Genomic DNA, 16,035 nt, shown 5'->3' with positions numbered 1-16,035 from the left:
AACGCCCCTCCCCCACCCTAAACACCCGCCCCTCCCCCACCCTAAACACCGCCCCTCCCCCACCCAAAACACGCGCCCCTCCCCCACCCTAAACACCCGCCCCTCCCCCACCCTAAACACCCGCCCCTCCCCCACCTTAAACACCTGCCCCTCCCCCACCCTCAACACCCGCCACTCCCCCACCCTAAACACCCGCCCCTCCCCCACCTTAAACAACGCCCCTCCCCCACCCTAAACACCCGCCCCCTCCCCCACCCTAAACACCGCCCCTCCCCCACCCAAAACACGCGCCCCTCCCCCACCCTAAACACCGCCCCTCCCCCACCCTAAACACCCGCCCCTCCCCCACCCTAAACACCCGCCCCTCCCCCACCCTAAACACCCGCTCCCTCCCCCACCCTAAACACCCGCCCCTCCCCCACCCTAAACACCCGCCCCTCCCCCACCCTAAACACCCGCTCCCTCCCCCACCCTAAACACCCGCCCCTCCCCCACCCTAAACACCCGCCCCTCCCCCACCCTAAACACCCGCTCCCTCCCCCACCCTAAACACCCGCCCCTCCCCCACCCTAAACACGCGCCCCTCCCCCACCCTAAACACCCGCCCCTCCCCCACCCTAAACACCCGCCCCTCCACCACCCTAAACACCCGCCCCTCCCCCACCCTAAACACCCGCTCCCTCCCCCACCCTAAACACCCGCCCCTCCCCCACCCTAAACACACGCCCCTCCCCCACCCTAAACACCCGCCCCTCCCCCACCCTAAACACCCGCCCCTCCCCCACCCTAAACACCCGCCCCTCCCCCACCCTAAACACCCACTCCCTCCCCCACCCTAAACACACGCCCCTCCCCCACCCTAAACACCCGCCCCTCCCCCACCCTAAACACCCGCCCCTCCCCCACCCTAAACACCCGCTCCCTCCCCCACCCTAAACACCCGCCCCTCCCCCACCGTAAACACCCGCTCCCTCCCCCACCCTAAACACCCGCTCCCTCCCCCACCCTAAACACCCGCCCCTCCCCCACCCTAAACACCCGCCCCTCCCCCACCCTAAACACCCGCCCCACCCCCACCCTAAACACCCGCTCCCTCCCCCACCCTAAACACCCGCCCCTCCCCCACCCTAAACACACGCCCCTCCCCCACCCTAAACACCCGCCCCTCCCCCACCCTAAACACCCGCCCCTCCCCCACCCTAAACACCCGCTCCTCCCCCACCCTAAACAACGCCCCTCCCCCACCCTAAACACCCGCCCCTCCCCCACCCTAAACACCGCCCCTCCCCCACCCAAAACACGCGCCCCTCCCCCACCCTAAACACCCGCTCCCTCCCCCACCCTAAACACCCGCCCCTCCCCCACCTTAAACACCTGCCCCTCCCCCACCCTCAACACCCGCCACTCCCCCACCCTAAACACCCGCCCCTCCCCCACCTTAAACACCCGCTCCTCCCCCACCTTAAACACCCGCTCCCTCCCCCACCTTAAACACCCGCTCCTCCCCCACCCTAAACACCCGCCCCTCCCCCACCCTAAACACCCGCCCCTCCCCCACCCTAAACACCCGCCCCTCCCCCACCCTAAACACCGCCCCTCCCCCACCCTAAACACCCGCCCCTCCCCCACCTTAAACACCTGCCCCTCCCCCACCCTCAACACCCGCCACTCCCCCACCCTAAACACCCGCCCCTCCCCCACCCTAAACACCCGCTCCCTCCCCCACCTTAAACACCCGCTCTCTCTCCATCCTAAACACCCGCCCCTCCCCCACCCTAAACACCCACCCCTCCCCATCCTAAACACCTGCCCCTCCCCCACCTTAAACACCCGCCCCTCCCCCACCTTAAACACCCGCCCCTCCCCCACCTTAAACACCTGCTCCCTCCCCCACCTTAAACACCCGCCCCCTCCCCCACCCTAAACACCCGCTCCTCCCCCACCCTAAACAACGCCCCTCCCCCACCCTAAACACCCGCCCCTCCCTCACCCTAAACACCGCCCCTCCCCCACCCAAAACACGCGCCCCTCCCCCACCCTAAACACCCGCCCCTCCCCCACCCTAAACACCCACTCCCTCCCCCACCCTAAACACCCGCCCCTCCCCCACCCTAAACACACGCCCCTCCCCCACCCTAAACACCCGCCCCTCCCCCACCCTAAACACCCGCCCCTCCCCCACCCTAAACACCCGCTCCCTCCCCCACCCTAAACACCCGCCCCTCCCCCACCCTAAACACCCGCTCCCTCCCCCACCCTAAACACCCGCTCCCTCCCCCACCCTAAACACCCGCCCCTCCCCCACCCTAAACACCCGCCCCTCCCCCACCCTAAACACCCGCCCCACCCCCACCCTAAACACCCGCTCCCTCCCCCACCCTAAACACCCGCCCCTCCCCCACCCTAAACACACGCCCCTCCCCCACCCTAAACACCCGCCCCTCCCCCACCCTAAACACCCGCCCCTCCCCCACCCTAAACACCCGCTCCTCCCCCACCCTAAACAACGCCCCTCCCCCACCCTAAACACCCGCCCCTCCCCCACCCTAAACACCGCCCCTCCCCCACCCAAAACACGCGCCCCTCCCCCACCCTAAACACCCGCCCCTCCCCCACCCTAAACACCCGCCCCTCCCCCACCTTAAACACCTGCCCCTCCCCCACCCTCAACACCCGCCACTCCCCCACCCTAAACACCCGCCCCTCCCCCACCTTAAACACCCGCTCCTCCCCCACCTTAAACACCCGCTCCCTCCCCCACCTTAAACACCCGCTCCTCCCCCACCCTAAACACCCGCCCCTCCCCCACCCTAAACACCCGCCCCTCCCCCACCCTAAACACCCGCCCCTCCCCCACCCTAAACACCGCCCCTCCCCCACCCTAAACACCCGCCCCTCCCCCACCTTAAACACCTGCCCCTCCCCCACCCTCAACACCCGCCACTCCCCCACCCTAAACACCCGCCCCTCCCCCACCCTAAACACCCGCTCCCTCCCCCACCTTAAACACCCGCTCTCTCTCCATCCTAAACACCCGCCCCTCCCCCACCCTAAACACCCACCCCTCCCCATCCTAAACACCTGCCCCTCCCCCACCTTAAACACCCGCCCCTCCCCCACCTTAAACACCCGCCCCTCCCCCACCTTAAACACCTGCTCCCTCCCCCACCTTAAACACCCGCCCCCTCCCCCACCCTAAACACCCGCTCCTCCCCCACCCTAAACAACGCCCCTCCCCCACCCTAAACACCCGCCCCTCCCCCACCCTAAACACCGCCCCTCCCCCACCCAAAACACGCGCCCCTCCCCCACCCTAAACACCCGCCCCTCCCCCACCCTAAACACCCGCCCCTCCCCCACCCTAAACACACGCCCCTCCCCCACCCTAAACACCGCCCCTCCCCCACCCTAAACACCCGCTCCCTCCCCCACCCTAAACACCCGCTCCCTCCCCCACCCTAAACACCCGCCCCTCCCCCTTCACCACACGGACTGCGGTGGTCCTGGAAGGCAGCTCACCACCACCTTCTCAAGAGATGGGTGTTCCTAATTGCCCCGAGAAGGTGCTGATGGTCCTTCTCCCAGTAATTGTTTGTACAACTGAGTGTCTCGCTGGGCACTTCCGAAGGCAGAGTCAACCACGTTGGTGTGGGACTGGAGTCACGTGTAGGCCCAGACCGGGTAAGGACGGCAGGTTTCCTTCCCTGAAGGACATTCGTGAATTAGTTGGGTTTTTACAGGAATCTGGCGGTTTTCATGGTTATTTTTTCTGATTCCAGCCACAAAATAACCAGATTTATTGAATTCAATTTCACAACTTTCCCTGGTGGGATTTGAATTCACAATCTCAGGGTTAGTCCAAGGCCACAGACCCTCACCGCCGTACCAAGGGATGGGGCTGGATGGCCCAATGCATTTCACAGCCAATGAACTGCTTTTGAAGTGTAGTCACTGTTGTAATGTAGGAAACACGGCAGCCAATTTTCACACAGCAAGATCCCACAAACAGAAATGAGATAAATGACCAATTAATCTGTTTTACTCTGATTGGTTGAGGGATAAACAAAATTCAACGTCACCAAGTGTAAAGTGATGACCTGAGAGTAAATACAGTAATTTTAAGAGTGAGTCGGACAAGCGTTTGGGAGAAAGGGAGGAAGTTGCATTTATATAGCGCCTATCATGTCCTCAGGATGCTCCAATGTACTTCACAGTAAATGAATTGCTTTCGAAGTATAATTTAGGCAATTTTCACACAGCAAGATCCCACAGATAGAAATGATATAATGACCAGATAATCTGTTTTACTGACGTTGGTTGAGGGATAAATATTGGCCCCAGGATACCAGGGAGAACTCCCCTGCTCTTCTTTGAAATAGTGCCATGGGATTTTTTATGTTCTCCTGAGATGTCAGACGGGGCCTCGATTTAACGTCTCATCCGAAAGACGGCACCTCCGACAGTGCAGCGCTCCCTCAGTACTGACCCTCCGACAGTGCAGCGCTCCTTCAGTACTGACCCTCCGACAGTGCGGCGCTCCCTCAGTACTGACCCTCCGACAGTGCAGCGCTCCCTCAGTACTGACCCTCCGACAGTGCAGCGCTCCCTCAGTACCGACCCTCCGACAGTGCAGCGCTCCCTCAGTACTGACCCTCCGACAGTGCAGCGCTCCCTCAGTACTGACCCTCCGACAGTGCAGCGCTCCCTCAGTACCGACCCTCCGACAGTGCAGCACTCCCTCAGTACTGACCCTCCGACAGTGCGGCCCTCCCTCAGTACTGACCCTCCGACAGTGCAGCACTCCCTCAGTACTGACCCTCCGACAGTGCAGCACTCCCTCCGTACCGACCCTCCGACAGTGCGGCTCTCCCTCAGTACCGACCCTCCGACAGTGCGGCTCTCCCTCAGTACCGACCCTCCGACAGTGCAGCACTCCCTCCGTACCGACCCTCCGACAGTGCGGTGCTCCCTCAGTACCGACCCTCCGACAGTGCGGCTCTCCCTCAGTACCGTACTGGGAGTGTCGGCCTGGATTATGGGCTCAAGTCTCTGGAGTGGGACTCGAACTCACGACCGTTTGACTCAGGGGTGAGAGGTCGACTGATACCCACTGGGCCAGGGCTGCTCTATATATTTTATTGTAAGATTATTCAGTTGTGATTTAACTGCTTTATGACATATGGACCAATCAAATGCAAGCAGGATACACCCTTTGCAAATGTGACATTTGGAAATGTGACTGATGTCTGAGGGTGAAAGACTTTCATCGTACAAAATATACAATTCAAAGTCTTGCACACGGCACACAATTGCTATACCATTATTTTACATTGTAAAATGGTATGTAAACATTTCTAATGGAGATTCCAATGTTCAAATATAAATGTAACTGGAAGTATTACCTGTAACGCCATTAGGTGGCGCTCTAATGGGACGTCCAGTGTTAAATGACGATGATTTCCTGTAACTGCTTCCTGTCACACAAATCATCCCCACAAATCAATCCAAATAATCTCTGAAAAACATTCATTTACTTTTATTGAGCACATTTCTATTGTCTAAAGTGTGGAATAATTATATATTATAGTTTTTTACAATAAATAAATCAAATTTAAAAGTTCACTGTGGGGAAGTGTGAGGTCATTCAATTTGGATCCGAGAAGGACAAATTTGAATATTTCCTTTATGGTGAGAGACCAGAAACTGTGGAGGAGCAGAGATTTGGGTGTCTATGTGCATAAATTACTAAAAGCTAATGCACAGGTACAAAAAGTAATCAAAAAAGCCAATGAAATGTTGGCCTTTATCTCAAGAGGGCTGGAATAAAAAAGTGAGGCAGTTTTGTTTCAGTTGCACTGAGCCTTGGTTAGACCCCATCTGGAGTACTGCGTTCAGTTTTGATGATTAAAGGATTTGATAGGGTAGAGAGAGAGAAACTATTTCCTCTGGTGGGGGGAGTCCTGAACAAGGGGGAATAATCTTAAAATTAGAGCCAGGCCATTCAGGAAGCATTTCTTCACACAAAGGGGAGTGGAAATCTGGAACTCTCTCCCCAAAAAGCTGTTCAAAATTGAGATTGTTAGACTTTTGTTAGACGACGGCATTAAGGATTATCGAACCTGGGCAGATAAGTAGAGTTGAGATGCAGATCAGCCATGATCTAATTGAATGGCGGAACAGGCTCGAGGGGCTGAATGGCCTCCTTCTGTTCCTATGTTCTGAGGGTTACCGCACCTCAGGATATATTGGCCTTGGATGGGGGGCAGCGCGGATTGACCAGAATGATACCGGGGCTGAAAGGGTTAAATTATGAGCGGATTGTATAGACGTGCTTTGTATTCCCTCGAGTTCAGAAGGTTGAGGTGTTTAAAATGATAAAGGGATTTAGTAGATTTGATTTAGAAAAGGAATGAGCTATGAAGAGTGAGAACGGACTGCTGGCCAGGGTTTAGAATATTATCGCTATAGCAACCACAGGATATGGTACAACAGGAAGCCTGGGCTCTGTGTGGAAAATCAAACATCAGATTACAGAGTTCGCTCAGATTCCCAAACCCGGGGAGTGATAATGAATTTTATTCCAGATTTGACGCCCAGATTTGCTTTGGGACCAAACTCAACATCGGAGAGTTTGTAGAAACACTCTGGTTTCAGATAGTTCCAGGGGTGAACGCACGGGTCCAGAGTGAGATGGGAGTGAGAGCTTTTATACTCAGACTGACTGACTTTGCAATGAGTGCCCTCTGAACCCACTTTACAATCAGTGCCCTCTGAACCGACTTTGCAATCAGTGCCCTCTGAACCCACTTTACAATCAGTGCCCTCTGAACCGACTTTACAATCAGTGCCCTCTGAACCGACTTTGCAATGAGTGCCCTCTGAACCCACTTTACAATCAGTGCCCTCTGAACCCACTTTACAATCAGTGCCCTCTGAACCCACTTTACAATCAGTGCCCTCTGAACCGACTTTACAATCAGTGCCCTCTGAACCCACTTTACAATCAGTGCCCTCTGAACCCACTTTACAATCAGTGCCCTCTGAACCCACTTTACAATCAGTGCCCTCTGAACCGACTTTGCAATCAGTGCCCTCTGAACCGACTTTACAATCAGTGCCCTCTGAACCCACTTTACAATCAGTGCCCTCTGAACCGACTTTACAATCAGTGCCCTCTGAACCGACTTTGCAATCAGTGCCCTCTGAACCGACTTTACAATCAGTGCCCTCTGAACCGACTTTGCAATCAGTGCCCTCTGAACCGACTTTACAATCAGTGCCCTCTGAACCGACTTTGCAATCAGCGCCCTCTGAACCCACTTTACAATCAGTGCCCTCTGAACCGACTTTGCAATGAGTGCCCTCTGAACCCACTTTACAATCAGTGCCCTCTGAACCCACTTTACAATCAGTGCCCTCTGAACCCACTTTACAATCAGTGCCCTCTGAACCCACTTTACAATCAGTGCCCTCTGAACCGACTTTGCAATGAGTGCCCTCTGAACCCACTTTACAATCAGTGCCCTCTGAACCCACTTTACAATCAGTGCCCTCTGAACCGACTTTACAATCAGTGCCCTCTGAACCCACTTTACAATCAGTGCCCTCTGAACCCACTTTACAATGAGTGCCCTCTGAACCGACTTTACAATCAGCGCCCTCTGAACCGACTTTGCAATCAGTGCCCTCTGAACCGACTTTACAATCAGTGCCCTCTGAACCCACTTTACAATCAGTGCCCTCTGAACCGACTTTACAATCAGTGCCCTCTGAACCCACTTTACAATCAGTGCCCTCTGAACCCACTTTACAATCAGTACCCTCTGAACCGACTTTACAATGAGTGCCCTCTGAACCGACTTTACAATCAGCGCCCTCTGAACCGACTTTGCAATCAGCGCAACTCTGAACCCACTTTACAATCAGTGCCCTCTGAACCGACTTTGCAATCAGCGCCCTCTGAACCCACTTTACATTCAGTGCCCTCTGAACCGACTTTGCAATCAGTGCCCTCTGAACCGACTTTGCAATCAGTGCCCTCTGAACCGACTTTGCAATCAGTGCCCTCTGAACCGACTTTACAATCAGTGCCCTCTGAACCGACTTTACAATCAGTGCCCTCTGAACCCACTTTACAATCAGCGCCCTCTGAACCGACTTTGCAATCAGCGCCCTCTGAACCCACTTTACAATCAGTGCCCTCTGAACCGACTTTGCAATCAGTGCCCTCTGAACCGACTTTACAATCAGTGCCCTCTGAACCCACTTTACAATCAGTGCCCTCTGAACCGACTTTACAATCAGTGCCCTCTGAACCGACTTTACAATCAGCGCCCTCTGAACCCACTTTACAATCAGTGCCCTTTGAACCGACTTTGCAATCAGTGCCCTCTGAACCAACTTTACAATCAGTGCCCTCTGAACCGACTTTGCAATCAGCGCCCTCTGAACCCACTTTACAATCAGTGCCCTCTGAACCGACTTTACAATCAGCGCCCTCTGAACCCACTTTACAATCAGTGCCCTCTGAACCGACTTTGCAATCAGCGCCCTCTGAACCCACTTTACAATCAGTGCCCTCTGAACCCACTTTACAATCAGTGCCCTCTGAACCCACTTTACAATCAGTGCCCTCTGAACCGACTTTACAATGAGTGCCCTCTGAACCGACTTTGCAATCAGCGCCCTCTGAACCCACTTTACAATCAGTGCCCTCTGAACCCACTTTACAATGAGCGCCCTCTGAACCGACTTTACAATCAGTGCCCTCTGAACCCACTTTACAATCAGTGCCCTCTGAACCGACTTTACAATGAGTGCCCTCTGAACCGACTTTGCAATCAGCGCCCTCTGAACCCACTTTACAATCAGTGCCCTCTGAACCCACTTTACAATGAGCGCCCTCTGAACCGACTTTACAATCAGTGCCCTCTGAACCGACTTTACAATCAGTGCCCTCTGAACCGACTTTACAATCAGTGCCCTCTGAACCGACTTTACAATCAGTGCCCTCTGAACCGACTTTACAATCAGTGCCCTCTGAACCGACTTTACAATCAGTGCCCTCTGAACCGACTTTACAATCAGTGCCCTCTGAACCCACTTTACAATCAGCGCCCTCTGAACCCACTTTACAATCAGCGCCCTCTGAACCGACTTTACAATCAGCGCCCTCTGAACCGACTTTACAATCAGCGCCCTCTGAACCCACTTTACAATCAGTGCCCTCTGAACCGACTTTACAATCAGCGCCCTCTGAACCCACTTTACAATCAGTGCCCTCTGAACCCACTTTACAATCAGTGCCCTCTGAACCCACTTTACAATCAGTGCCCTCTGAACCGACTTTACAATCAGTGCCCTCTGAACCCACTTTACAATCAGTGCCCTCTGAACCCACTTTACAATCAGCGCCCTCTGAACCGACTTTACAATCAGTGCCCTCTGAACCGACTTTACAATGAGTGCCGTCTGAACCCACTTTACAATCAGTGCCCTCTGAACCGACTTTACAATGAGTGCCCTCTGAACCCACTTTACAATCAGCGCCCTCTGAACCGACTTTACAATGAGTGCCCTCTGAACCCACTTTACAATCAGTGCCCTCTGAACCCACTTTACAATCAGCGCCCTCTGAACCGACTTTACAATCAGTGCCCTCTGAACCCACTTTACAATCAGTGCCCTCTGAACCCACTTTACAATCAGTGCCCTCTGAACCGACTTTACAATCAGTGCCCTCTGAACCCACTTTACAATCAGTGCCCTCTGAACCCACTTTACAATCAGTGCCCTCTGAACCCACTTTACAATCAGTGCCCTCTGAACCCACTTTACAATCAGTGCCCTCTGAACCGACTTTACAATGAGCACAAGCTGCTGTTTGACGAATTCTGCCTTGAGGTTAAAGTTTTGCTTTTTTCTGATTGGAACAGATGCCTATTACAGGTTCCCTGAGCGCACAATGACGGAGCAATTTAACTGTCATTACTGCAAGGATTCGCTCCACGGTAAGAAGTACATTGAGAAGGACAGTCAGCACTGCTGCGTAAAATGCTACGACAAATTCGTTGCCAACACCTGCGCCGAATGCAGGAAGCCGATTGGCTGCGATTCCAAGGTATGTGACAAGCCGCAATCACTGATAACGGGTGAGCGTGAAGCTGGTGAGCAGGATGACAGCTGAATCGTGGAATCTTACAGCATAGAAGGTGGCCATTCGGCCCATCGTGTCTGTGCCGGCTCTTTGAAAGAGCTGTCCAATTAGTCCCATTCCCTGCTCTTTCCTCATAGCCCTGCAATTATTTTCCCTTCGAGTATTTATCCAATTCCCTTTTGAAAGTTATTATTGAATCTGCTTCCACCGCCCTTTCAGGCAGCACATTCCAGATCATAACAACTCACTGCGTAAAAAAATTCTCCTCATCTCCCCATCTGGTTCTTTTGCCAATTACCTTAAATCTGTGTCCTCTGGTTACCGACCCTCCTGTCAGTGGAAATAGTTTCTCCTTATTTACTCTCTCAAAACCCTGAAATCACGCAGTTTTTTTACTGTTTTATCGATCTTTCCGATCCCTCAGATAGATCCCTGACCCAGCCCTGCACCAACTGCTCCTCGTTACACTGTAATACTCCGCGCTACTTGTCAAACTCGCCAAGCACAGTGTCCTCGAGTGACCTCGCGAGCCCCTCAGTTGTACCAAACCGTTGCCAGTGGTTCAAGCAGAAGGCTCACCGCCACCTTCTCAGGGCAACTAGGGGATGGGCATTAAATGCCAGCCTTGCCAGCGATGCCCATATCCCCAGACAAAGAGCGAGAGAGAGATTGTGTGTCCATCACACTTCAATGTGTTGCTGTAACGGATGCAAAATAACTTTTTTAACAAAAGAGCCACTGACCCAAAGCCTGAAATTTACGAATTGTTCGAATTTCCGATTGACCCCAACATTTCCCAGCAGCTACGATGATCCGTGTTTAAACCTTTAACATGTTCACATGGCATTTCTCCATCTGCTATTTGGAAGGAGGTGTTAAGGGGTCAGGTGGTCAATGCTGAGCTGTCACCGTCTGTGTGACACAGAAATTCTCAGACATTCTGTCGGGTGTTCCCGTCCCCTTCAGACGTGGCAGAGCTGCAGATCACCGCGATCTCTGGTCCAGCTTCTCACACATTGTTTGTTGGATAGTCTGCCCCTTTTAGGAACATAGGAATAGGAGGAGGCCATTCAGCCCCTCGAGCCTGTTCTACCATTCAATTAGATCATGGCTGATCTGTATCTTAACTCCATTTACCCGCCTTGGTTCCGTGACCCTTAATCCCCTTCACCCAACAAAAATCCATCGATCTCAGTTTTGAAATTTCCAATTGACCCCCCAGTCTCAACAGCTTTTTGGGGGAGAGAGTTCCAGATTTCCACTCCCCTTTGTGTGAAGAAACGCTTCCTGACATCAGCCCTGAACGGCCTGGCTCTAATTTTAAGATTATTCCCCCTTGTTCTGGACTCCCCCCACCAGAGGAAATAGTTTCTCAGGTGTCAGACAGACAAAGCTGGCCCTCAGCGTTCTTAATTTTCTATTCTCGAGGGAATCCAAGCCTAGTTTATGCAACCTGACCTCATAATTTAACCCTTCAATCCCCGGTATCATTCTGGTGAATCTGCGCTGCCCCCCCTCCAAGGCCAATCTATCCTTCCTGAGGGGCGGGGCCCAGAACTGAACCCAGTCTCCAGACGGGGTCTGACCAGAGCTCTGTATAACTGAAGCATCATTTCCTCACCTTTGTATCCCAGCCTCCTCGAGATAAAGACCAATATTCTATTAGAATTCAAAATTATTTTTTGTACCTGTCTCTAGCATTTAGTGATTTCTGTACTTGGACCCCTAAATCTCTCGGCTCCTCCACAGTTCTGAGCTTCTCACCATTTAGAAAATACTCTGATTTATCTTTCTTAGGTCCGAAGTAGATGACCTCACACTTTCCCACGTGGAACTCCATCTGCCCCGGTTTTGCCCACTCACTGAATCTCTCAATGTCCCTTTGCATTTTCCTGCTCCCATCTACACTATTTACAGTGCCACCTAACTTAGTGTCATCAGCAAACTTGGATATATGGCTCTCTATTCCTTCACCTAAATCATTTATAAATATAGTGAAAAGCTGAGGCCTCAGTACAGATTCCTGGGGGACATCACTAGTCACATCCGGCCAATCAAAGTACATACCCATTATCCCAATTCCCTGTCCAAGCCAATATCTGTCCCAATTCCATGTGCTCTCATTTTTGTTAACAGTCTCTTATGTGGAACTTTATCAAATGCCTTCTGGAAGTCGATATAAATAACATCCAGTGACACTCCCTTATCTACCAGGTTAGTTACCCTCCTCAAAAAATTCAACTAGATTCATTAGACATAATTTACCCTTTTACAAATCCACACTGGCTCTCTCTGATCAGCTCGTATGTGTCCAAATGCTCAGTCACTCTGTCCCTAATGATAAATTCTAGTAACTTCCCCACAACTAATAGGCCAATAATTTCCTAGTTTACCTCTCCCACCCTTCTTAAATAGTGGAGTGATGTTGGCAGTTTTCCAATCCGAGGGGACAATTTCTGAATCGAGTGAGTTTTGGAAGATCATGACTAACCCATCAACAATTTCCTCACTGACTTCCTTTAATCCCCTGGGATGCAAACCATCGGGTCCTGGGGACTTGTCAATCTTTAGTCTCATTTGTGGATGTTTGTACCTCCCTTGCTTTAGGAGCTGCACCACAAGGGTCAGTACTGGCACGAGAACTGCTTCCGCTGCTATCACTGCAGCCGCTCGCTGGCCAACGACTCCTTCAGCTTCAAGAACGATCGGATTATCTGCAACAAGTGTTTGCCTCGGACTGACAGCTCCACCTGTCACGGCTGCAATAGACCCATCAAACCAGGTCAGCCCCGCTCCACTTAACTCACTGACAGTTAACTAGCTGATGGTCAACTCACCGACGGTCAACAGTTAACTCACCAACGGTTAACTCGCCGATGGTCAACTCACTGACGGTTAGCGACTAACCCGGCCGGGAGCTCAATCCAAGATTATGGGGACCCCAGTTACATGGTGGGTTTCTCGAGACTGCGGTCAGGTTTGAAACCACCCCCTTGAGCTGAGGAGAGCGATTCCTGATCAGATTCTGCGCTCACTGTTGATAACTAAAGTTAGTGATGAACACACCTTGTGACAGTTCCATCCAGCTGGTCAGTGCTGTGATCTGTGTCTTCTACGTAGATTGAGTTGGGTTGGAGGTGTCAGACAGACAGAGCTGGCCCTCAGCGTTCGGTCTTTGAATAGTGAAATGATTGTGACGAGTGTACGAGTGAGATTAGCGGGGTCTCTCTGTCCGTGGTGTAATTACTCAGACCCAATGTTCAGGTTAATTTGCTACAATTTGATCATATTTCAAATCTAGAGAGGACAATCTTGGCCATCACACCAGGAAATGCTGGAATTGTGCCGGTCAGTCTGCACGTGAACCACAGACTAATGTTTATAGAATCATACAGCACAGAAGGAGGCCATTCAGCCCATCGTGTCTGTGCCGGCTCTTTGAAAGAGCTCTCCAATTAGTCCCACTCTCCTTTCTTTCCCCAGAGCCCTGTAATTCTTTTCCCCTTCAAGTATTTATCCAATTCCCTTTTGAAAGTTATTATTGAATCTGCTTCCACCGCCCTTTCAGGCAGCGCATTCCAGATCATCACAACTCGCTGCGTAAAAAAAATTCTCCTCATCTCCCCCTCTGGCTCTTTTTTCCAGGCAGAACTCTGTTGGAACCCTGGGGTGTGAATTCCCAGCACTGTGTTGTATTTTTCTGACAGTCCGAGAGTAGAGTCGCCAACTCTGGTTAGAGGCATTCCTGGAGATTTCATCACATGACCGCTCTCCTCCAACCACCTTGCTGATTAAACAGCCTCTTGTTCCACCTCCGATATTTTTAGAATTAAATAAAAAAAGTTCAAAGAAAATGGGAAAAAAACACTCGTTTTATTTAACACCCTATGATTTTTCTCCTGGCTTGTTGCTCACAATAGTGTCCAGGAGCTCAGTCTTTGAATCCTGGAGACTCCAGGACAATCCGGGAGGGATGGCAACCCCTATACGCGAGGGATAAAGTACACCAAATATAGGGTACGAGTGAGGCCTCACCCGGAGTACCGGGTACAGTTTTGGTCTCCTTATCTAAGGAAGGATATACTTGCCTTAGAGGCGGTGCAACGAAGGTTCATTAGATTAATTCCTGGGATGAGAGGATTGTCCTATGAGGAGAGATTGAGTAGAATGGGCCTATACTCTCTGGAGTTTAGAAGAATGAGAGGTGATCTCATTGAAACAAATAAGATTATGAGGGGGCTTGACAGGGTAGATGCTGAGAGGATGTTTCCCCTGGCTGGAGAGTCTAGAACTAGGGGGCATAGTCTCAGGATAAGGGGTCGGCCATTTAGGACTGAGAGGAGGAGAAATTTCTTCACTCAGAGGGTTGTGAATCTTTGGAATTCTCTACCCCAGAGAGCTGTGGATGCTCAGTCATTGAATATATTCAAGGCTGAGATCGATGGATTTTTGGACTCTAGGGGAATCGAGAGATATGGGGATCGGGTGGGAAAGTGTAGTTGAGGTCGAAGATCAGCCATGAGCTGATTGAATGGCGGAGCAGGCTCGAGGGGCCGAATGGCTGACTCCTGCTCCTATTTCTTACGTTCTTATGACATTATTCAACTACTCTCTGCAGGGACTAAGAGTTTTGAATATGGTGGATCTCACTGGCACGAGAGCTGCTTCACCTGCCATCGATGCCTGAAAGAACTTGGATCTCAAAGCTTCGTTCCAAAGGGAGATGATATCTATTGTGTTTCCTGTAATGAGAAGAAATTTGCCAAGCACTGCACCCACTGCAGGAAGGTGAGCAACTGTCCGAGGGTCAGACATGGTCAAACAGGGTGAATCACACGGACAGCAGAGAGGGAGATCTGTGGGGAACAATAGTGTGTGGGCAATAGTGTAAAACAGGAGTTGGTTGGTCAGCAGTTTAGGGGGGATAGGATTAAGGGAGCAGGAGGTGGGTCTCATGGACAAGATGAGCTCGGATAGGGAATGAGGGGAGATAGAGGAGAGAAATTAGAGAAAGATGTGGAGTGATAAGGAAAGTGGGGGGGCGGGGGGGGGGGGGGTGAGAGGCAGCTGAACAGATTGGTCTCAGTCTTCGTGACAAAGAAATCCCCTCGATGGTTTGGGGAACAGAATTTGTGGTGGGGACTGAAGACAATGGCTCGTTCAGTGACTCAGTCTCTTCTCAGACCAGTAAGCCTTGGACATCTCTAGATTATTTTGGAGAAATGCCCTGGCCCACGTTGTACAGTAGCTGCGGACCGAGGACCGAGGACCGAGGACCGCAGATCGAGGACCGAGGACTGAGGACCGAGGACCGAGGACCGCGGATCGAGGACCGAGGACCGAGGACTGAGGACCGAGGACTGCGGATCGAGGACTGAGGACCGAGGACCGAGGACCGCGGACCGAGGACCGAGGACCGAGGACCGAGGACTGCGGACCGAGGACTGAGGACCGAGGACCGAGGACTGAGGACCGAGGACCGAGGACTGCGGACCGAGGACCGAGGACCGAGGACACTCGGCCTGCAACAGAATTAACATTTTCTTGCAGCAAAAGTGGAGTTCAGTCTCCCCCTGGTGGCCAGCAGTAAAAGTGCTTAAATCTATTTTATTTTATCGGTCGGTCTGGACTTAATGGTGAGGAAAACCTCATAAAAAGACATGGAAAACCTGGAGCCAAATATTAATATGAATGAAACTGTAACACAGGTCCCATAGCTTGGGTCTAGTGATTCATTTCCTTTTGTTATAATCACTCGGTGGATTTCTGGAGTCAAACACCCCCATTTCTTACAGGGTCACTTCATGAATTACAATAAAACATTCTCCATACCGAACGAACATCACATTCCCCCCCACCCCCCTCTCTCCCCCCATCTA

At 52.3% G+C, this 16,035-nt stretch overlaps 1 protein-coding gene across 2 annotated transcripts in view; it reads left to right on the top strand.

Annotated features, from left to right (window-relative positions):
- fhl1a (four and a half LIM domains 1a) overlaps nucleotides 1-16,035 on the top strand; it is a 93,033-nt gene that overhangs the window by 71,074 nt on the left and 5,924 nt on the right. For both annotated transcript variants that reach the window (XM_067997340.1, XM_067997339.1), the window contains exons 2-4: nucleotides 9,936-10,120; nucleotides 12,764-12,938; nucleotides 14,775-14,944. In XM_067997340.1, the coding sequence (XP_067853441.1) occupies nucleotides 9,965-10,120; nucleotides 12,764-12,938; nucleotides 14,775-14,944 (501 nt within the window). In that variant the 5' untranslated portion in view covers nucleotides 9,936-9,964. The remainder of the gene's footprint in view (nucleotides 1-9,935; nucleotides 10,121-12,763; nucleotides 12,939-14,774; nucleotides 14,945-16,035) is intronic.

This window comes from Heptranchias perlo, chromosome 15 (genome assembly GCF_035084215.1).
Source record: "Heptranchias perlo isolate sHepPer1 chromosome 15, sHepPer1.hap1, whole genome shotgun sequence".
Taxonomy (NCBI): Eukaryota; Metazoa; Chordata; class Chondrichthyes; order Hexanchiformes; family Hexanchidae; genus Heptranchias; species Heptranchias perlo.
The sequence above is the reverse complement of the archived record's forward strand: the minus strand, read 5'-3'. Positions and strand labels throughout refer to the sequence as shown.